A 22,966-nucleotide genomic window follows, 5' to 3' on the forward strand; every position below is an offset into this window, starting at 1 on the left:
ACGGATAGCGTTCAATTCTGTCAAATATTAGGAGAAATCCTACATTCTCTTTTGTGAATGAAAGATATAGACAACATAACATTTATTTCAAATACTCTTCTTTGCGACTGGGTTTACCGAATTTATTCTCAAGCTTTATAATCTGAGCTCCATCTTGAAAGGCACCTGAGTAAAAATGCAGCCTTATGAATAGTTATCAGTTGTATTTATAAAACATTATGATGTGATTTCTCTGCCATCCCAGAGTGAGCCTAGCACCCTTCCTTGTCCTGGATCTGCTCAATCCTTTCTTTGATAGATGAGGAAATGTGACTCAATTACACAGTGAAAAAAAAAGGAAGAAAGGGAGAAAGTAAAAACCATTACAGGGACACCAAAATAAACATTACTCACCTGTAACTTCTCATTTGAATACATATTGGTCTAGTTAAAAATAAGCTGAACTCTCTCCTTTCTGGAGGCCCAACTCACTGGAGCACTTCTACACTATTCCGATGAGATAACTAAGAGAGTTGGGTTATATGGTGGCCTTTCCTTTCTGACTCGTTTCTAGCTGAGAAAAGTCCTTCAGCGAAGAAACCATATTTGGTAACAACACAACACTGTGTTCCCTCTGCCTGATACCATTTTCACTTGACCTCTTCAAGGCCCAGCTTGGAGGTCATCCTCATCAAGGAAGTCTTCCCCAAAACCATCTTCCTGATTTCACGTTCAGATTAATTGAGCCCATCTCTCCAATCTCAAAATGCTTTAAAACTCTTTGAGGGCACTCATCATCAAACCACACTACAGTTATTTTCCATTCTGTCTTTCTACTGTCAGCTTAAATCTTTCCCTCTTCGTATTCCCAGAACTCAATAAAGCCCTAGTCTGTAGGATGAATATATAATCTGTAAATATTCATGACCCACCAATTCCACACACTGGAAAATATCCCACTGAACGCCTTCAGCAAAGACAGCTGCATCACTGCTTATACTGAGTACGTATACCCTGAATTGAAATCACCACCATTGTCATATCCCTGGAATCACAGGGATTAAGGTAATTTTAAAGAATTTTGTAATGGCATCATTAAAACCAAAACACTAAAAATACTGTTGATGGCTTAATGATTAAAAAATAGAGTAAGGGACTGTTGCAGGGAAATTAATGAACTTAAAAGCATTGAAAATAAAAATGATTCTAAACATAAAGTCAAAATGGCAATTAAAATCTGTGTATCTCGTAAAAGTAAATCAAAGATCCATTATGAATTTTATGTCTCCCAAAAGGTTGTTTAAACATGAGAAGACCTTTAATTCTAGAAACTCTTAACATCTCTATTGCTCCTTTCTTACCAACTGCCACTCGAAAGTGAAATGGCTCAGCCCTAACTTTGCTGGGATTGTGGTAGTCAGTAGCTTCGCTACCCTGATCATCCTTAAGAAAACAGGAAACATTTATTTCACCAAGGATATTCTGCTAAGATCTTTCTCACTTTATCATCAAAATAATGACTTAGTTACTAGATTTCCATTATTCACAACTGGTCCTTGGATGGTGGGGTTACTGGGAGCTAAAGACCCTGCCAGAATCCATTTTCTGGCAAATACAAAATTGTTTCCTGAGGGTTGTTTTAAATTTCAACCTCTCCTTTAATAACAAGTATTGAAAATAATTTGCTTTTTAAGCTTCTGTAAAATCAATTCCTAGACAATTTCCACCCTCCTCCACCATAGGTTTTTTTTTTTTTTTTTTTTGAGACGGAGTCTCGCTCTGCCCCCAGTCTGGAGTGCAGTGGCGCAGTCTCGGCTCACTGCAAGCTCCGCCTCCCGGGTTCACGCCATTCTCCTGCCTCAGCCTCCCGAGTAGCTGGGACTACAGGCGCCCGCCGCTACGCCCGGCTAATTTTTTTTTGTATTTTTAGTAGAGACGGGGTTTCACTGTGTTAGCCAGGATGGTCTCGATCTCCTGACCTCGTGATCCGCCCACCTCGGCCTCCCAAAGTGCTGGGATTACAGGCTTGAGCCACCGCGCCCGGCCCACCATAGGTTTTAGGCTTTTCATTATCAAGTGACCCTACAGCCACACGAAGCACTATATCTGGAATAGATAATAATATAGGTAAGTCCACAGTAGTTGATCAAAAAATGCCTTGTCTAACTTAATATGGAACCTGGGCATCACAAGCGCTCATTTTCTTGGCTCCAATAGAGCTATTTTTGCACAGTGATGTATTCAGGGGCAATCATACAGATTTGGTCTTTAAAAAACGTATATAGGCCAGGTACAGTGATTCACACCTGTAATCCTAGCATTTTGAGAGGCTGAGGCTAGGAGTTCGAGACCAACCCGGGCAACATAAGCAAGACCCCGTCTCTAAAAAATAAACGGGAGAAAAAAAGCACTTGAGTATGTGCTAATGCAGGTTTCTGTGGCCATCACTAAAGTTCTACTGTTGTACCAGAGGCTTTTACAATTACCTGAGTCTGGTGATATTTGCTTCAACTATACTGTTTAACTCAAAAAAGCATACAAATTAAAAACAAAATTACCAAGCTAACCAAAATCTGTGATTTGGAAAATTAAAATCTTAAATTTTATTAATACGAAGCATATTAAAATAATTCTGTAAGAAAATAGTCTGGCCGGGCGCGGTGGCTCAAGCCTGTAATCCCAGCACTTTGGGAGGCCGAGATGGGCGGATCACGAGGTCAGGAGATCGAGACCATCCTGGCTAACATGGTGAAACCCCTTCTCTACTAAAAAATACAAAAAACTAGCCGGGCGAGGTGGCGGGAGCCTGTAGTCCCAGCTACTCGGAGGCTGAGGCAGGAGAATGGCGTGAACCCGGGAGGCGGAGCTTGCAGTGAGCTGAGATCCGGCCACTGCACTCCAGCCCGGGCGACAGAGCGAGACTCCGTCTCAAAAAAAAAAAAAAAAGAAAATAGTCTTTAAAAACCATGTCCATATTTAGATGGAACATGTGCACAAACCTGGTTAACAATGGACTTTGTAGCAATCCACAGATCAAAAAAATGAAGAAGAATGACCTTTTTTCAGCGTCTAATGCTCAGCTGGTTTGGCTGGTCTACTATACTAGTTTAATAGTGTTTGATAATTGTGTGATCCACCACATTTACAATCACCATTAACTGAACGTTATGCCTATTTCATGTTTTCCATACTCAAAAGAACTCCCAAAACATCAATATAATCATTTCTTCCCTGTTTATATAAACAGTGTATATCCATGTCCTCTGTGGAAGCAGTAAGGAAAATGATGACATATAAAGGAAGAAAATGAAAAAATCAGTTGTAACTCCCAATCCAGAAATAACCAAACACATGGATATAGTATAATCCATTTTTTAAAATGTGCTAAGGCAATGATTAGAAAGCATGTAAGAGACCTACGTGCGACTTAACTGGTGACAGAGGTGTTGCTTCATGTCATCCTGTAATGCGTATGTGGGAGTCATCATATGGAGACAGAACATCATCATGGATGCATCATGTGGATACAACTAATAATTACAAGTTGTATAATTAACGTCCTTCCACAGTGTCCCGAGGTGAAGGTCACAGTGACAAGTACGTGGTCACAGAAGTATGGCGATCACTGCTGGGGTTATTGTTGCAAAGGACTGTGACGCCAAAGTCCTGGTTTTCTCCACAAAAACTACGACAGAGCCACTGTGGGAAGGCAGGCAGGGTCCTGCTGTGCACCCTCAGGTCTGGGAAGGTGAGGAGGCGCGATCCTCCCAGCCCTGCCTGTCCTGTTTCTACTGCACAGCCCTTAACTGGAGGGTTGCCAAATCCAACCCAAGGTGCAATGAAACATTGCAGTGTCTGAGCAATACCCATTCTTCCCAAAGCTTCACCGTCTACTATTTAAAGTTACCCTTCTATAGGTAATTATTATATTTTACACTTACAAACAATAGATTTCAAGATGCCATAACCCACAAATACTTAATCATACTAGTTCTGCTATTTTTAAATTAGCAGGTTTATTAAATTGAAAAGATCTCCAAAGTATTACTTATACAATCTAATGTTTAAAACAGCAGATGCATTGTTAGATTGTCTAAGATACTTATGTAGTAGCCTCTTTAACATTTTCCTTAGTCAGTTCTTAGTTTACTTATTAAATATGAACTTATCAAAAATGAGAAGACAAAAAAAAACAGGTTTAAAATAAAATCCATGTTGAAGAACATGAAGAGAGATGGGTTCTATGGGCTGAAAGATCTAGAACCTACACTTAATATCATTCTGTGCATTCAGTAATCAACAAATTTCCCAAGACAGACAAATGATGCAATAAACTGCAGACCAGGACCAAGGCGAGGCCACAGCCAAGCAGTTATAAATTTGAGAGGCCTCCTTACTTGTCTAGCAGCGAAGTTTTGGGGGTTGAGCCCTGTGCCGATTGCTCCAAGGCTGACGTTGGGTAGTGTGGAACCAGAGGGAGACAGCTTGTAGCTGGGAGAAGGGGAGAAGGGAGAGCAGGGAGCCTCATCCCCAAGGCACCCATCTTGATTGGAGAAAGGCAAAGTCAGCTGAAAAGTAGTAGGAGTTAGCCAATCACAACGAGTGTTGGTTAGTGAAGCAACAGAATGCAAGAAGGGAAAAGAGAGAAACACTAGCAATAAACAAAGTTAGAGTGTATTAGCAATAACCGAGGATGGAATTTGGATCTGATAATAATCTTTACACTCGGCCCAACAGACACCATCTGTCATCTTCTTTGATATTGATTTTTCTTTTCCCCTAAGTTAGTAACACGTTCTGTCCATTGCATTAAGATAAAAATTGCCAGACACTTTGATTTTATGCATCTAATATTGATTACTCTAGCAATATGGCTGCTGAAACAGAAGCCAGGTCAATCTTGTGAATATGCTGCTGTCTGGATCAGCAATTAAGTGTCAAAATGTGCCAGATTTAAAAATTTTGGTTTTAACTGCTTTCTGAAGACCAGGAACGTAGTAAATTAGTATTCTGAATCAAGATATAATTCCCACCATTAGAAATGGTAAACATCAAAACCAATAGGTAGAAACTGCTTGGTTACATTAGGTAGTTGAGAATTTGAAAAGTATACCATTGTAACTAAACACAGATCGCTAAGGAACTGGGGAAAGATAACAACAGAGTTCTCTCAAAACTAGAAGAAGGCAAGGCCTTAGGAGACATGGAGTACCTGCACAAAATTCCAAAATTTATTTTGTAGCTGCAGAGCAGCAGAAAAAAGAATGCAGAGTAAGTTTCTCTCTAACATTTCCACACTTCATGAATTTCTCAAAACTCAGATTTTCTAATACATACATGCTAAAGACAGATGGTTCTTGCTCTTGCCCAATCACCTGTTGACATCAATCATTTTCAGGTCACCACATTAATGCAGGTGATGTTTGTGTTTGGCTCATCTAGTTCAGTAATTCTATGCTTCCTCCAGAATCAGTTATCAAAAGACAAATGGGAACCAAAGCGGTTCTCATGAATTATTATCTTCAACAAAGGATTCAACTCACCTTCTCAAAATAAGGCCCACTATCTGTGGTTCCCATGTCTTTGGAATTAGGTGGACGGAACCCAGATCGATCCTTCCTCATGATATCATTAAAATCCCCGAGATTCATCGCTCGCTTGTCCACATCAAATTTTTTATCTGAAAGGCTTCCTGAAAAGTAGCATAAACAGAGTGAAAATTTCCAGAATCAATGTTTCCCCTGTGAACCAAGAGTGACCTGCCCCACTATCCTCATGGGGGTGCCGGATACGAGCTATTAATATTTCTATTTCTGGGGATAAGATGAGACAAACTCTCATTGGTCCAGGCTGCTGGTGTTTATCCCTGGAACACATATGGGTCCTTTTTATTTATTTATTCATTTATTAAAAAACAAAACAAAACATATATCTGTTGTAGTTTGTTTTCCATGGAAGACTGAAAGAGCCTTAGGGATAACCTGGCAAAAATCTGGCTAAGAAAACATTTAGACTGGATATTGATGTGTTTGATGAACACATCTTGCTCATAAATTCAAATGTCCTCAGGGAGAGAAGTTGTCTGTTTTTGCTATTTTAACATCATCTAGATAAATGGTCTGGGTGAAACACAGTTACAAGGAATAGAAAGATCAAAGAGGCACAGCGGTTGCCCTCAAATTCAGAACTTAAGAGCTAAACACAGAAGATGGCTCCACATTGCCTACATGATGCATTCCCAGGTGTCCTAACTATACATACCACTTCTCTTTCACGGCTCTATGAATGTGCTGTCGTCTGCTGACATAACCAGTGCCCCCCCAGGAAATGTGTTTTAATTATTCTCATATTTAGAAATATAGACCAAAGACTACCAAAGAAATATAGACCAAAGACTTCCTTTACTACCCAGAATTATTTTCATTTCTTCTTACTTTGACTCTTTTTAAGTTCCTCAGGGTGATCAAGAGCATTCCTACTAAAACCCCACAGACCAGTAGCTAACACTGCATCCACTCCAGCTGCAATGTAAGAATTTGTCAATAATGAAGCCTCCTGGTACAGACAGGACTGGCAACCTGAGGGCCACATCTGGCACACAATTTGTTTGGCCCCATAGAGCATTTTAAGAGATCCAAATTAGTTCTGATATTTAAAAATCAGGGCTGGGCGCAGTGGTTCACGCCTGTAATCCCAGCACTTTGGGAAGGCGAGGAAGGCGGATCACTTGAGGTCAGGAGTTCGAGACCAGTCTGGCCAACATGGCGAAACCTTGTCTCTGCTAAAAATATTAAGAATTAGCTGTGTGTGGTGGCACACGCCTGTGATCCCAGCTACTCGGGAGACTGAGGTGGGAGAAATCGCTTGAACCCAGGAGGCAGAGGTTGCAGTGACCAGATACCATGCCACTGCACTCCAGCCAGGGTGACAGAGCAAGACTCCGTCTCAAAAAATCAATAAATAAATACAAAAATCATAATACCAGTATACATCTGAATTCCTGGCCTCTCTTGAAAGACTTGTCATAGCTCAGCCTGGATCCCTCCAGAGCAGCAACTGCTAGGAGCCATGTAAGGCTGATTCTTCCAGGTGGACTCTCCACAGTTAACCCGTGGTCAACTCGTCCCAGGTTTTTTTTTTTTTTGAGACTGAGTCTCACTCTGTTGCCAGGCTGGAGTGCAGTGGCACAATCTCGGCTCACTGCAACCTCCACCTCCCGGTTCAAGCGATTCTCCTGCCTCAGCTTCCCAAGTAGCTGGGACTACAGGTGCATGCCACCACGCCCAGCTAATTTTTGTATTTTTGGTAGAGACGGGGTTTCACCATGTAGGCCAGGATGGTCTCCATCTCTTGACCTCCTAATCCGCCCGCCTCGGCCGCACAAAGTGCTGGGATTACAAGCTTGAGCCACCATGCCTGGCCTCATCCCAGTTTCTTATACCTGGCACACATCACTCATTTACATTCTTTGCTGACTCCTGCAGTTATTTGAGTTTTCTATCCCTATCTAGTATCTAGCACAGCACCTTACAAAGAGTAAGTGCTCAATCAATGTCTACTGAACTGCAGCCATCCCTACTCAAATTGGGCAGGAGATGCCAAGAGGACATCATAACACTGATACACTCCATTCCTCTCAGCGGAGTGATACACACCTACAGACAAATCCATTTTGCTGCTTGGATTATCTTCAGTCTGACTCTGAAAAATAAAGAACAGATGAGACAGAATTAAGGATGTACATCTTTGAATCAGAGAAGTGGCATTATTCACGTGAGAGCCACATCTTACTACTGGCACTACAGAAGGTTCTCTGAAATGAACTTAATGAAAACATTAACATTTTTAATATGCTAGCTTGATTGCTGTTTGGGCCTATATTCCTACAATTCAGTTTTCACATACAATTAGTCTCAATAAGTCTACAAAGAGAGCAATAGATAAACAGCTGCCTGAAGAAATAAACCCCTGTCCTTAAGTTCTAGTCAGCTCAGGATCAAATTCCATGAATGGCAGCCAAATAATGACAACTTCTTCTCGTGACTTGTCAAGTCATCAAATCTTCAACTGTGCAGCCAAGTCAAGTCGTTTGTCTTTTGGCCAACCAGGGACAGGGTGTCCCTACACCATTCCCGAGAGACAAAGAAATCAGAAATTCTACAAGAATTTCCTAAGTAATTATAATTAGTCCCAGTATAGTTTTTCTAGTTTCGTTGTTGCCTTTTAAAAAAATTGTAATATGAAAACTAGTACAGTAATGTGGTCAGAAACAATTGTATAAATTTTAACTGCCTGCCTCTTTCTTCTCTATCCTCCTAAGGAAAAGGACACAATGACTACAAATTTAAAAGCCATAACCTTTAAATGTTGGAGTATGTCATTCAGAATAAGAATAGAAGAGAAATACTACTTAAACTCAAAAGATCAAGAACATTGCTTAACTAGTTTTTACATCTGTAACTTTGTACTATATGTGGCAGTGGTCTTCAAATTTGTATTACTCTTAAACCTGAAAGTTGGGATACGTGATACATTTGAAAAAAATAAAACTTACCAGCAATCCCATATTTGAAAACTGTTTGGCAAGAGGATTCATCCATGAATCATTGTTTCCTCCTTTGAGGGAGCACTACAGAAACGAAACACAGAACCTCAGAGCCAAATAATTTATTTCAACCTCCTGAGTTTTATTAATACAGATTGAAAATGTAGACTTGAGTCTACCTTTTTAGAACCTATTTCTCCTTAACTAAAATTATGTTGATATTTTATGTTAATTTAAATGATTAATAAGCCCTAGTTATATCTATGCTTTCATTTTTATAAAATTCACTGCACTGAACTAGAAGTAACTGGAAAAACACATGCTCAGCTGGTACTTTTGCTTTTTAAATAGAAAGCAGTCTGATATGATTTTCTAAAATAGAAGTTTTGCACACAACTACTTTCACTTTCATTAGGCTGCTCTTTGTTACCCAAACTGGTTTATGTGAGGAGAAAAGAGTTTGATGTTAGTGCGTGTCATTTGGAAAGGAGCCTGTTTAACTGGGTGTTATGAGGAACTCGTAATACTTCCTCTGTTTGTTTCACAGCATAAAGGACATTGGTCCTGGTGGTAAAGAGACCTAGTGGAAGACAACATTGCCGATCTCCTGGGCAGAGTAGGGCGGCAGTAGGTTTTAACTTTTTAATGGGACAAACTAGTTTCTCCCCTGAACAAGGCACTGACCGAGCTCCACTTTCACTTTTGTGAGGGAGGCAGGTGGAACTACGAGGATTTGGTGGGGTGGGGCTTTGTGCACTTGCGTATTTCACAGGTAAAAATTCTCCATGTTGTGATGATAGCTATATATATATATATATATTTTTTTTTTTCCCCTGCCACCCAGGCTGGAGAGCAGTGATGCCATCCCAGCTCACTGCAAGCTCCACCTCCCGGGCTCAAGCCATTCTCCTGCCTCAGTCTCCTGAGTAGCTGGGACTACAGGCACCCGCCACCACGCCTGGCTAATTTTTTTTGTATTTTTAGTAGAGACGGGGTTTCAGTGTGTTAGCCAGGATAGTCTCCATCTCCTGACGTCGTGATCTGCCCGCCTTGGCCTCCCAAAGTGCTAGGATTACAGGCGTGAGTCACCGCGCCCAGCCCGTGATGATAGTTATCAAATCAATTTTATTACCCTTGAAAGTGATGAAGCACTTAAATTTAGTACAGGTTGTGTGTGTGCGTGTGTGTGTGTGCGCGCGCACGCGTGTGTCTTTTGAGACTGACTTTCGCTTTTGTCACCCAGGCTGGAGTGCAATGGCATGATCTTGGCTCACTGCAACCTCTGCCTCCTGAGTTCAAGCAATTCTCCTGCCTCAGCCTCCCAAATAGCTGGGATTACAGGCACCTGCCACCACACCCAGCTAATTTTTGTATTTTTAGTAGAGATGGGGTTTCACCATGTTGGTCAGGCTGGTCTTGAACTCTTGACCTCAGGTGATTCACCTGCCTCGGCCTCCCAAAGTGTTGGGATTACAGGCGTGAGCCACCGTGGCCAGCTAGTACAGATTTTAAGGTCAAAAAAGCCCTCACTAGACAGAGGGGAGAATGGGGAGTTACTGTTTAATAGGTACAGAGTTTCAGTTTTGCAAGATGGAAAGAGTTCTGTGGATAGACGGTGGTAAATCGCAGCATTTACCATATGTGAATATACTTAATGCCACTAAACTGTACACTTAAAAATATACACTATGGTAAATTATATGCTATATGTATTTTATCATAATTTTTAAAACAATGCCCTCAGTATGAAAAGTCAGAATCACTGGTACTGGGGCTGGAAGATTCAATTTCCAATTAACTTAATTAATTAAATCTTGGTTGTCACCCTAGTGGGGTATTTATTAGTCCCTTTCAATCAGTTAATTTAGTCTCATTGTTAATTTGTAAATAGCCAAAAGAAAGCCAAAATCACACTAGACAACCTAAGAGTGCAAGGAATGCTGAGAAGTTTGCCCTTCTGTGACTAGGCTAAGGAAATAAAAGCTCTTAATAGAAGAAAAACCATAAGTGACTGCTTAAGCAAAACGTCTCTAAATAGAAACACACTGTATTCTTATTGTATAAAAGAGTCGTCTACAAAATTAATGGCCTATAGGCAAAGGGCAAAGGGGATGAAGGCCCAATCCTCAGACATGGGAAGGCCTCTAAGATGGCACCTGGTATTTGAAACACAGGAGAATATTAGCTGTGAAGCATTTTATAGGGTGCCAAGACTCTCATGCTGAAATTAAGTATTGGATGCCCATTTATTATTTCCACTATGTTATTTGTCAAATGAAAATCTGGAATTGAAAAAAGAGAGCATCTGCCAAGACACTGGTTCACGCTCAAAGACTACCGTTCTAGATTGAAAACCAAAGTCCTCATCAAACTGTGCAAACCAAAGGAGAAACTGAGTTGTTATGAGATACAGAAGGTATCTCATACAGAAGATGGAAAGTTTAGTACACAACCTGGTATATGATGTAGAGAAATCATCTAGCTGCTAGGATGGGCACAGTGGCTCATGCCTGTAATCCCATAAATTTGGGAGGGTGAGGCGGGTGGATCACGAGGTCAGGAGATCGAGACCATCCTGGCTAACACGGTGAAACCCCATCTCTACTAAAAATACAAAAATTAGCTGGGCGTGGTGGCTGGCGCCTGTAGTCCCAGCTACTTGGGAGGCTGAGGCAGGAGAATGGTGTGAACCTGGGAGGCAGAGCTTGCAGTGAGTTGAGATTAGACCACTGCACTCCAGCCTGGGCGACAGGGCAAGACTCTCTCAAAAAAACAAAAGAGAAATCATTTAGCTGCTATACACACAAGTACACATTGGTACTTCATTTGTCGGGAGAAGGGTTTTGGGTCTTGGAATTTCCCAAATCAGATAAAATCGGGACGTGCTAATCACCACGGGATAAGCTAGCATTATCTTCCTTTGGGTTCCCTCCGACACATCTATGGGGATTTACTGGAAGGACTTCTTTGGCTTTAGAATGCAAAAGCATTTATAAAGTATGCCTTGAGAGCCTCCAACAGATTGTTATAATGTGGAAACTAAAAATGAAAAATATCTCATATCTTTGAAAACTTCATTTTACCCACAGCAACAGTTTTATAGTTCAAGGTTTCAAGGTCATGGGAAAGGAAGATGAAGGGTAAAAGGGAAGTAGCTATTTGTTTGCAAGAAAACATTTTTCCCCTTACTTAGGACCTTGAGGACCCCAGCTGCCTCACACCTTTCATTTAAAAATCTTCAGTTCTGGCCGGGCGTGGTGGCTCACACCTGTAATCCCAGCACTTTGGGAGGCCAAGGTAGGTGGATCACGAAGTCAGGAGATCGAGACCATCCTGGCTAACATGGTGAAACCCTGTCTCCACTAAAAATACAAAAAATTAGCCAGGCGTGCTGATGGGCACCTGCAGTCCCAGCTACTCGGGAGGCTGAGGCAGGAGAATAGCGTGAACCCAGGAGGCAGAGGTTGCAGTAAGCCAAGATAACGCCACTGCACTCTAGCCTGGGCGACAGAGCGAGACTGTGTCTCAAAAAAAAAATCCTCAGTTCTAGCTAGGTGTGGTAGCTCACGCCCGTAATCCCAGCACTTTGGGAGGACAAGGCAGGAGGATTGAGCTCAGGAGTTTGAGACCATCCTGGCGACATGGCGAAACCCTGTCTCTATGAAAAAATAAAAAATTTAGCCAGGCATGGTGATAGTTCTGGCTACTACAGAGGCTGAGGTGGGAGGATTGCTTGAGCCCAGGAGGTTGTACAGTGAGTTGTGACTGTGCCATTGCACTCCAGCCTGAGTGACAGAGTGAGAACTTGTCTCAAAACAAAAACAAACGAAACAAAACCTCAGTCTGCCTTCTCAGAGCGAATGAGCAAGTGCCAACATTTGTAAAGTGGGCTACCTTCATTTGTTTCTTTCCTCCTTGTCCCCAGCTTGCTGAGCTGTGGGAGGAAGCACTGCCCTGAGAGCCAGCGGTGTTCCAGACTCCTCCATCCTCCTCCTCTTCCCAGCTGGGATGACGAGGTCCTGTGACTGGCCCGTCACTCTCCCCCCAGCCGTCTTGCATAGATTTGGAATCTTTAAGGAAAGAATGAATTAACTCTTTGCAACAGCTATATAAAACAATCAGCAGAATAGTAATTCCTTGCAGATGCAGCATTTTAGTGTCTTTGTAATTTTATCTACTCCATCTACAACGGCAAGGCAAATAGTATTACTCCTTTTTTAGAGAGCAGGAAACTAAAACCCATGAAGTTTCAATGATACACAGAAAGTTAACAAACCATAGAACCAAGACCTCCTGATTTCTGGATCAATGCTTTTTCCCTTGCACCAAGTAGGACAGGAATTTCAAAACTGAAAAGAACTTATCACAACATTCCTGGCAAGAAATTTCACATCTCAATTAAGAGAAATCTGTTCCTCTTAATGAACATAGTTTACTGCAGCCCTGGTTTTATCCTCCATTCAGTATGTACTTTATATACAATGGACACTATAAATACGAGGTATGATAAAGGACAACTGTCTAGCTTGCTTGGGGTGAAGCAGAGACGAATAGAACATGAAAAGGGGGAACATTTTTCATAAGATTTTGAGTATCAGAATTATGGTGAAAGAAGAAAAATTCACATATAGCCACGGAAATCTAAAATGTATTAGAATTATATACTTGAAATGTATTAGATACTAAAGAGGCAAAGAATATATACATAGTGGTTTTGAAAAGACAGGAGGAGAAAATGTGGAGGATAAGGAGAGGAAGGGAGAAAGGAAAGCAGAGAGAAATCCAAGAGGCTTTAATATTTGAGGAAGTGGGACATCAGTATCCCATTCTAAACAAAGATCTTTAATTTGAAGACTGGAATAAGTCCTTAATTCCCTCCGAAAATACTGTGCAGAATCAAAACATACCTTGCAGTAATAATACTGTATAAAATGATAAAGAAAAGGAAACACATTCTCCTGCCTGGAAAGTTCCATCTGCACCTCTACTTTCCCACATGACAGGACATTTATGAAAGTCTTCTGATGTGTACATAGCTTTATATGAAGAGTTTAAGGGCAGAAAATTGGCTCTTCCAGGCCTTTCCTTGAATGACAGCTGCCACCCTGTAGGATCAGGCCTATGATAGCCAAGTAGGTTCGTGCCAAGTACGTAAGGCACAGGACAATTAATTTCTTCTAACTGTGGCATCTCATCCCCCAGCAAGGCCCAGGTGAATCTGACTGTCTCCCAGTGGGGTTCACTGTAGCCACAGGAAGGGGCTGTATGCACAAGGGGGAGGGCTGGGATGCTCCTCTTCCTGCTGCTGGAAGTGCTGCTGATAACCAGGACTGCTGCCTCTGTATACAGGATTATAAATTTATATAATACCATATTTGTGATTTATATTATACAAGCATACAAGCATAGGCCTTATATCATCCACTGACAAGCAACAGGAGTTAAAAACCCAATATAAATAACACACTGACCCCTTTGAAAAATGAAGACACGCAAGTGAACCTTTTTTTTCAAGAGGGAAGCTAAACTTCTAACAAATGTTTCTTATAGAAAAGAGAGGTCTAATTTTTAATCATAGGATTCATAACATCAAATTTAAGACAGCCTACCATCAACTGGTAGCCCTTTCTTCTGCATATTACACATTTAACTTACCCACAGAAAGATATGTGTTATAACTACAGATGATCCTGAGGAGTAGAAGACATTTTTAGAATCTGAGGAAAAGTGGTTTTGTGATATGAGAGGTGATCCTGGGGTTGGGAAAGACACATGAAAATCCTGAATATACTGGTAAAGAATCTCTTTGTGCCCAAGGTCTGATTAATGTCTTCCAACAGCATTTTGGATGTATTTCAAGTCTACTAGATTACATTTCCCATGATGATAAGACTGATTTCACAATGGAAATAATAAAACCAAAATTTTCATGAAGCTATTTTAACGAAGTCGAGGAGAGTCATGAGTTTTAAAATGTAGTCAAGTTACTGCATATAAACACGTGTGAATTTCCAGAATAGAGCTAATGTATTCTTATATGGCACTGTAAGAGTCCTGAATATCACACGATAAACTTAACAGAATTTATTTTCTTGTTTGAATTTTGGTCATTCCAGAAATGCTCATTATTTAGTCAAAAGATAATCCCTTAAATCTGCTATATGGTAGAAAAGAGATGTTGGAACATTTTTAAGAAAGTTACAAAAATAAGTGGAAACAGGCACTTGAATTTAGGAACAGCCAATGAGGCATTCCATAGCCTCAGTCCACAGAGTTCTGCTCATTACTGTGATACACATCGCCAGCTGGATCAAGTACAGCTTAGATTTTAGATTTTCAATGATTCTGAATAAGTGTGATGTTCTTCATTTAAAATACTGAAGTTAAATTTATGCCAGGTTCAAAAAATCTGAAATGGTCTTATGTGGAAGAAAAATGACAAAGGCAAAGGAAAGTGCAGAAGGATGAAGTCACTGGGCAGCACAGATCATATTCCACATGAAAAGCCAGGAACTTTTGTTTTAAATTGTACTAACAAACAAGTAGAAATGCAAGCTAGACATGGTGAGCACATAGTCACTGGGCTAAAAGCATCACATCAAAATTACACTTCTGTCCAGATACTAAATTTAAAACAACATTAGCTTATGATTTTTAGTTACCTTAAACATTTTAAGAAACGCCAAGCCAAGCCAAGCCACAACCGTTTGCTATTAACTAATTATTTAATACTCAAGGTCCTGAATCTCACTGAATCCGCAGTTTAAAACTAAACAGCCCTCACCAAAATGTCAGATTCTCAAATCTGACATTTGACAAACATTTAACAAAGAATCCCGGCTGGGCATGGTGGCTCACGCCTGCAGTCCCAGGACTTTGGGAGGCCAAGGCGGGTGGATCACGAGGACAGGAGTTCAAGACCAGCCTGCCCAACATGGCAAAACCCCATCTCTACTAAAAATACAAAAATTAGCCTGGCATGGTGGCGGGCGCCTGTAATCCCAGCTACTCGGGAGGCTGAGGCAGGAGAATCGCTTGAAGCTAGAAAGCAGAGGTTGCTGTGAGCCGAAATTACACCACTGCACTCCAGCCTGGGTGACAAGAGTGAAACTCCGTCTCAATTAAAAAAAAAAAAAAAAGAATCCCTCAAAAAATGAAAAGCTTCACACTTACTAGGCTTCATGGCATTGGGAGCGTTGGCGGGCGTGTTCCCCCAGCCTGTGGTCGATGTTCCTGTATCATCCATCTCGCCCCACCCAGGACTGCTTTCATTTGGCTCACCCCAAGCGGAAGTACCATTATCTGGAGCAGGTGGTGTGCTTTTGCTCCAGACTATAAAGAAAGGAAATGTCTCTAAGAATCATTTGTTAAATGAAATGCCATAATATCCAGTGGGGTGAAGGTGGAGGGAACAGGCATGCCTATATTCTGTCGACAGAAATGTAAATAGATTCAACTTTCATGTGAGGGGCATTTGGCAATGTCACCTTTTAAAAAAATCTGATGCACATTAAACTTCTGACCCAGTAACTCCACTGCCAGGAATTTTTTTTTTTTTTTTTTGAGACAGAGTCTTGCTCTGTCACCGAGGCTAGAGTGCAGTGGTGTGGTCATGGCTCACAGCAACCTCTACTTCCCAGGTTCAAGCGATTCTCCTGCCTCAGCGTCCCGAGTAGCTGGGATTACAGGCGCACGCCACCATACCCAGCTAATTTTTTTTTTTTTTTTTTTTTAAAGTAGAGACAGGGTTTCACCATGTTGGCCAGGCTGGCCTCGAACTCCTGACCTCATGATCTGCCTGGCTTGGCCTCCCAAAGTGCTGGGATTACAGGCATGAGCCACCATGCCCAGCCTGCCAGAAAATTATACTATAAATATACTTGTAAAAATAGGTAAAATTACATGCATAACAATACTCACTGCATCACTGATAGAAAAAATGTGGAAACAACCTAAATATCCACCACAAGCGGACTGGTTAGATCAACTGTGGGTCACCCATAAAAGAAATACTGTGTAAAGGCCGAGTGCGGTTGCTCATGCCTGTTATCCCAGCACTCTGGGAGGCCGAGGCGGGTGGATCTCCTGAGGTCAGGAGTTCAAGACCAGTCTGACCAACATGGTGAAACCCCGTCTCTACCAAAAAATACAAAAATTAGCTGGGCTTGGTGGCGCATGCCTGTAATCCCAGCTACTTGGGAGGCTGAGAAGGAGGCTCACTTGAATCCAGGAGGTGGAGGTTGCAGTGAGCTAAGATTGTGCCACTGCACTCCAGCCTGGGAGACAGAGTGAGACTCCACCTCGAAAAACAGAAATACTGTATATGAAGCAATGAAACAGCAGACTGTGTGCTAAAATTGAAAGCTATAAGTATAATGAGAAAAGCAATGTGAAGAACAGTATACAAAGTACAATCCCTTCTCTGTAAAAGTTTTGAATGGGACACAAACTTCTAAGAGATTACCTATGGGAAGAGACCCTAGGGGTTAAGATTCTTTTATTGATTATCTTTTGCTTTTCCACACAGTTTGAAGGTTTTTGCTATGTGGATAAAGTTTTTTAAAATTTTAGCAGGTTTTATTCCGGATGGGGAGCTAGCGAGAAATCTTCATTTCCTTCCTCATTCTTTTCAATACTTGAAAAAAGAATGAGTTAAAAGTAATCATTTTTCTAAGTGGCCACAAATGGATTAGCTAAACACTAGAGGTGTACTCTGAGAAAATTGATTCTTGGCTGGGCGCGGTGGCTCATGCCTGTAATCCCAGCACTTTGGGAGGCTGAGGCAGGTGGATCACCTGAGGTCAGGAGTTTGAGACCAGCCTGGCCAACGTGGTGAAATTCTGTCTCTACTAAAAATACAAACATTAGCTGGGCATGGCGGCAGGCATGAGAATCACTTGAACTTGGGAGGCGGAGGTTACAGTGAGTCGAGATCATGCCACTGCACTCCAGCTTGGGCAACAGAGCAAGATTCTGTCTCAAAAAAAGAAAAAAAGAAGAAAACTGATTATTAATATTATGATTAACTAAAAAAAGACTAAAAGGTGCATCCCCCTTAATTTGTTGAACTATATGCTTTATGGGGACATTCAAGTTGACAATGACAAACTAAGAATGGCATTACCATTGCTACTTTTACCAGGTATGATGCTTCCTATTCAAATAGTGATGGAAGAAAGTTTAATTCTGGGCAACTGATTATCCTAACAATCGCTCTCTCTCTCTCTCTCTTTTTTTTTTTTTTGCGACAGGGTCTCACCCTGTCACCCAAGCTGGAGTGTAGTAGTGAGATCATAGCTCCCTACAGCCTCCCATCTCCAGGGCTTAGGTGATCCTCTCACCTCAGTGCACCACATCCATCTAATTTTTAAAAAATATTTTTGTGGAGACTAAAGTCTCTCTAGGTTGCCCAGGCTGGTCTCAAACTGCTGGGCTCAAGGGATCCTCCTGCCCCAGTCTCCCACAGTGCTGGGATTACAGGTGTGAGCCATCTCACTAGGCCTGAGATAACAGTAACAATCTCTTATACAAAGTACTCCCATTCCAGAGGTAATCACTAAAAATCATCTGGAAAGAGACAGAAACCTTCCAGATACCAGCTTTGCTTCAACATCATGATGGCCTCTGGAAAAACACAGGATATTTCCCTTTGCTGGGGAAACAGAAGCAGAGATGTGTCCACGGGTAGAACCAGAATAGAAATCAGGTCTATTTCTGCTACTACTTTAATTCTTTATTTTAAAATCTAGAACATAGTTTGTTTGGCAAGATATGTCTTTTGGATTCTGCAGACCAATACAATTACAGAAAAATAATTCTGGGGACTAACACAGGGTTGTCATCTTTTCCTTTTGCCAAGAAAGAACATTAAAATGTACTACCAGCATCTGCCATCACTAGCATTTTATAAAAAGAGGTTCTGTCAGCAACAGAGTAGGAACTGTAGGAAAGCGTCTCAGAACAAAACTAAATTGAATAAATTCACCTAATAAAAATGCCGTGGTCTAGGATTTCTTTTCTTCATCAAAAGCCGCAAGAAAAAGCCACTGCTTACCTGATGCCGATTTACCGGTCATTGGGGTGGGCAGGTTTGGTTCTCGAGGTGCCGGGCCCCCTTGGGAATTCTTATCCCACAGATTCACATTCTTGTAGTTATAACTGTTAGGGTCTCCCCATGCTGAAGTGCCATCATCAATGTCCATTTTCCGACTAATTGACTGTGGGGATGGCTCTTCCCAACCACTGGGTTCCTCATCCTTAGGGGCTGCAGGCTGTGGCCCGCTGCTCCAGCTGGAACTGGAAGGTCGAACGTTGCCTGGAGGTGGTGGGGGTGGGCCTCCCCACGAACCAGAAGCCTCTGGTTGTGGTGGCGGTGGCTGCTGTGGGGGCTGCTGCTGTTGGTGTTGTTTATTCCAGGAATTGGGCTGTCGGCCTGTCTCATTCCATGCTGGGGATCTTTTGCAATCCTCCCATCCACCTTTTGAAGCTAGGCTTGCATTGCCACCATTACCCCAGGTTCCGATTTCATTCTGCCCTCCTTCACCCCACCCAGACACAGGTTTACTTGCAGAACTTTCCCAACTGCTGTTTTTCGTCTGATCGACTTCCTCTCCCCAACCATTCTTCCCAGAAGACCATCCTTGATTGGGCTGGCGTCCACCTCCCCACCCCTGATCCTTGCTGGGATTCTCATTCCAAGAGGAAGGTGTCTTTTCATCAGGTCGTCCTCCTCCCCAGCTGGAAGAGTTGTTGTTCTTGTAGTCATTCCAGCCTCCTGTGTTCTTGGGGTCTTTCCACTCTGTAGAGGCTGAGAGCTCCCCCCATCCAGACTTCATTTGATTGCTTTGGCTGGGTGCATCTCCCCAGCCCCCTGAGTTCTTGGTCTGTGTGGCAGCGCTCTCCCACCCCTCAGTTCCTTTGTCAGATTTCCCCTCAGGCCTTGGCACCTCTTCAATGTCCCACACCGTGTCCTGCTTAATTTGAGTTTGGCCCCAGCCAGTGTTTGAGAGCACCCTGGGGTCCAAATCAGTTCGGCTCAAAAGAGTCTGCAAGACAGCCTGACAATCAGGATGTGTGGGCCTGTACGACCGACGGCCAGAGTTATGACTGTCGCTACTTCCTGCTTTGTGGTTGCTTCCAGTGCTTTGACCTCCAACTTCACTTCCTGTGGAGCTGGAAGATCTTCCCCAACAGGGAGCCTGGGCATTGCCTTGGTTTTCAGGGAGGGGGTGGCCCTTTTGATTGTCCCATGCTCCAGTGCTAGAATTTGGTTGGTTTGGACCACTCCATTCTCCAATTTTCAACTCATCAGACCCAGTCGGCTGTTTCCATTCTCCCTGAGAGACCCCAGATGTCATTTTGTTCCCTTCACCCCATTTGTTGTCATTAGAGTCTTGGGGGCCAAAGTTCCAGGACCCACCCGTAGACCTGTTATTGTTGTCCCAAGAGTCATTTTTTGACCCAGTTGATTTCTGAACAGAAGCTCCTTTCCAGGAGTCCTCTCTCTCTTTTCCATTGTTCCCATTGTTTCCAGAATTGCTTTGTCCAGAGACTGTGTCAGTTCCAGAAGGCCCCCTAGCTGCACCCCAAGATCCAACACTCCCAGTCTTTCGATCTCCAGTGCTTTGTGAAGGGGCATCAGTGCTCCTGGAGGTGTTCCCCAAGCCCATTCCAAAGGGCATTCCCTTATTCTCCATGGGGTTTGGTGAACTTAAGTTCAAGGAGTTAGTGTTTCCATTTTTTGGTCCATCAGTGTTATGAATTTGAGCCTGTTCTCTGCCAGAGACAACAAAATTAACACCCGCATTTTCCATCTTTGACTGCTGTTCCCTGGATGTCTGACCTACTGTGCTAACCTGTGCACTGGAATTACTATTCTCTGTTTCCAATGCCCCTTTCCTAGAAGTTCCTTCTTGGACCAGCGCTGGCCAGGCAGATGGGTTGCTATTTGGGTTAAAGTTGCTGAAGCCAGAGCCAGGTCCAATTCTATCCTGACCACTCACATTCCTCCAATTTCCTAGTCCATTGTTGTTTTCTGTAGTTGAGTTGGAAGATTGAACAGATTTAGCCTTAGGGTCAGATTTCCAGACCCCAAGATTACATTCGTTCCCAGAACTTGCAGACTGGCACTGGCTCCCTTTTCCTTTGTTACTAGTGGTGCTTCCTGGCAGAGTGCTCTTCTCAGAGCCAGGGTTCGAGGCACTGTTGTTATCGGTGGTGTTTTCGGAAGAAGATTCAGTGTCTTTGCTGGCAATACAAGGCCACTCTTCCATGTCAGACCCGTCTACAATCACCTTGTCCCAGATGTGAATTGGGTTGGGGGAGGTGCCGTTGTTGGAGGAGGCTCCCGAGCCCCAAGTGGAATTTGCATAATTTGAAGCAGCAGCACCTCCAAGGGTTGAGTCTGGGGAAGAGATCATCTTATTAATCACAGCCCCAGAGATCATCTTATTAATCACAGCTTCACATGCATTCATTACTCATTAATCCCTCAAAGGGGCTCTCCTTTGAGCTCTGCCCTTAGGAGAGCTAATCACATGCCAGTTTCTCTCAATCCAGTTGCTTGTATCACAACTGTCTTAGTCATCTCTTCTTTTTCATTTGCCTTGTGTTATACCAGCTAAGTCTCACTTCATATCTCTCAAAACTACACCCTTTGCCGTTCCTATTGACAGAGAAGGGCCTTCTTGTATTTTGGGACAAGGCAATAGCAATGACACTCTAAACTTGCTCTGTATCTCCAGTCTACTCTAAACACCCCTGGCTGGAGCAATCTTCTTTTTTTTTTTGAGACGGAGTCTGGCTCTGTCGCCCAGGCTGGAGCGCAGTGGCCGGATCTCAGCTCGCTGCAAGCTCTGCCTCCCGGGTTTACGCCATTCTCCTGCCTCAGCCTCCTGAGTAGCTGGGACTACAGGCGCCCGCCACCTCGCCCGGCTAGTTTTTTGTATTTTTTAGTAGAGATGGGGTTTCACAGTGTTAGCCAGGATGGTCTCCGATCTCCTGACCTCGTGATCCGCCCGTCTCGGCCTCCCAAAGTGCTGGGATTACAGGCTTGAGCCACTGCGCCCGGCCAGGAGCAATCTTTCTAAAGCATACCTTTGATTATATCACTGCTATATGGAGAACCTTCAACAGTTCCTTAGTGCACAAGAATAAAGCTGAATTCCTTGGCCTCGAATGTCATCAAGATGCTCCATGACCTGAGACCAACGAAGTTTTCTAGTCTTATCTTCTCCTGCTTCCTATGTAGATGTTAATATTCCACACTACTTGACATTCCACAACTCATGCCTTCTCACTCTGGCACCATTCCACGTTGGCATCTACTGTGTTTTCCTGCTGAATTCACACAGTGAAATTTACTCATCCTTCTGGGCCCAATTCAAGTGTCATTTCATCTACCAAGCTGTTTTCAAGCTCATCACCTGAAAATAATCTTTCCCTGTCTAGAGCCATTTTGCTCAGCACTGCGGCAGGCACCGTGTTCACAACTTTCCTTCCCCATGTTAGCATCTTTGAGGCAGAGACTCTAACTTGCTAACGTTAGAATTCCACGCAGTAGCCAGCACAATGCTGCTGAGTAAGCATCTGCTGAATGATGAATGCCCACTGAGCCACTGAGCTCGGCGCCCCAGGTGGGGGGGGTGTCACACGAGTATGAATTAGGCAGAGTTCACAACCCCAAGGAGCTTAATCTGATAAATGAGGCTGGCTCACCATATATTTTGGTGGAATTTACCATGTTTGGTGGGAAAAGTGGTTTTTAATGAGATCATTTCTTCTCAATTTACTTTGGCTTCTTTAACCAGGCAGCTTTTAATCAATTTGAAGTTGCAAAGTATTATACAGAGGCATAGAAAAATAAAAAACATAGAATCCCAAACTCTTGAGATTTAGGGGCCTTCTTGGTTTTCATAATGTGCACTCTGACTCACACTGGCCCCATGTCTCCACCTAGGCCTGGTTACACTGGGCTGCAGAAACTCTCTGCCCAACAGGGCCCGCCCTCCCACATGCTTCCTTTTGCAGCTGGTTAGGAGAGGCCAGGAAGGAAAGGCCATGGGTAGGGCTTATCTCTGGAGGAAGTCTGTGTCACCACGAGGTTTCTTTCCATCCTTACTCTGCACACAACAAGGTGGTGACCGAATTTTCTAGGCAATTATTTGTTCAAACTCAGAACTCCAATAAAGCATCCTACTGGTGACAACCATCAATCAATTCATTGTCTTTGCCAACGCTTAATGGTATTCAAGCTCTGAATTTTAATATCACCCCAAAAGACATTTTTAAGTTGAAATTTGTTAATAAACTTTAAAAGATATTTAGAATTTCTTAGCTGATAGTTGACTTAGTATTCATCTGTTAAAAATTCTCAAAACTTCTAGTAGAACCCTTCAGCTAAATCTCTCTTATTTCAACATAATTTTTTTTTTTTTTTTTTTT

At 42.6% G+C, this 22,966-nt stretch overlaps 1 protein-coding gene across 3 annotated transcripts in view; it reads right to left on the bottom strand.

Moving 5' to 3' along the window:
- Positions 1-22,966, bottom strand: part of TNRC6B (trinucleotide repeat containing 6B) — a 190,410-nt gene that overhangs the window by 52,903 nt on the left and 114,541 nt on the right. For 2 of the 3 annotated variants that reach the window (XM_011964172.1, XM_011964170.1), the window contains exons 5-11: positions 18,579-20,927; positions 15,698-15,856; positions 12,419-12,594; positions 8,534-8,608; positions 7,635-7,680; positions 5,523-5,671; positions 4,377-4,547 (exon numbers count right to left, since the gene is read on the bottom strand). In XM_011964172.1, the coding sequence (XP_011819562.1) occupies positions 4,377-4,547; positions 5,523-5,671; positions 7,635-7,680; positions 8,534-8,608; positions 12,419-12,594; positions 15,698-15,856; positions 18,579-20,927 (3,125 nt within the window). The remainder of the gene's footprint in view (positions 1-4,376; positions 4,548-5,522; positions 5,672-7,634; positions 7,681-8,533; positions 8,609-12,418; positions 12,595-15,697; positions 15,857-18,578; positions 20,928-22,966) is intronic. The other variant, XM_011964173.1, reaches the window with a different exon arrangement.

This window comes from Colobus angolensis, unplaced genomic scaffold, assembly GCF_000951035.1.
Source record: "Colobus angolensis palliatus isolate OR3802 unplaced genomic scaffold, Cang.pa_1.0 Scaffold65, whole genome shotgun sequence".
NCBI classification, from domain to species: Eukaryota; Metazoa; Chordata; class Mammalia; order Primates; family Cercopithecidae; genus Colobus; species Colobus angolensis.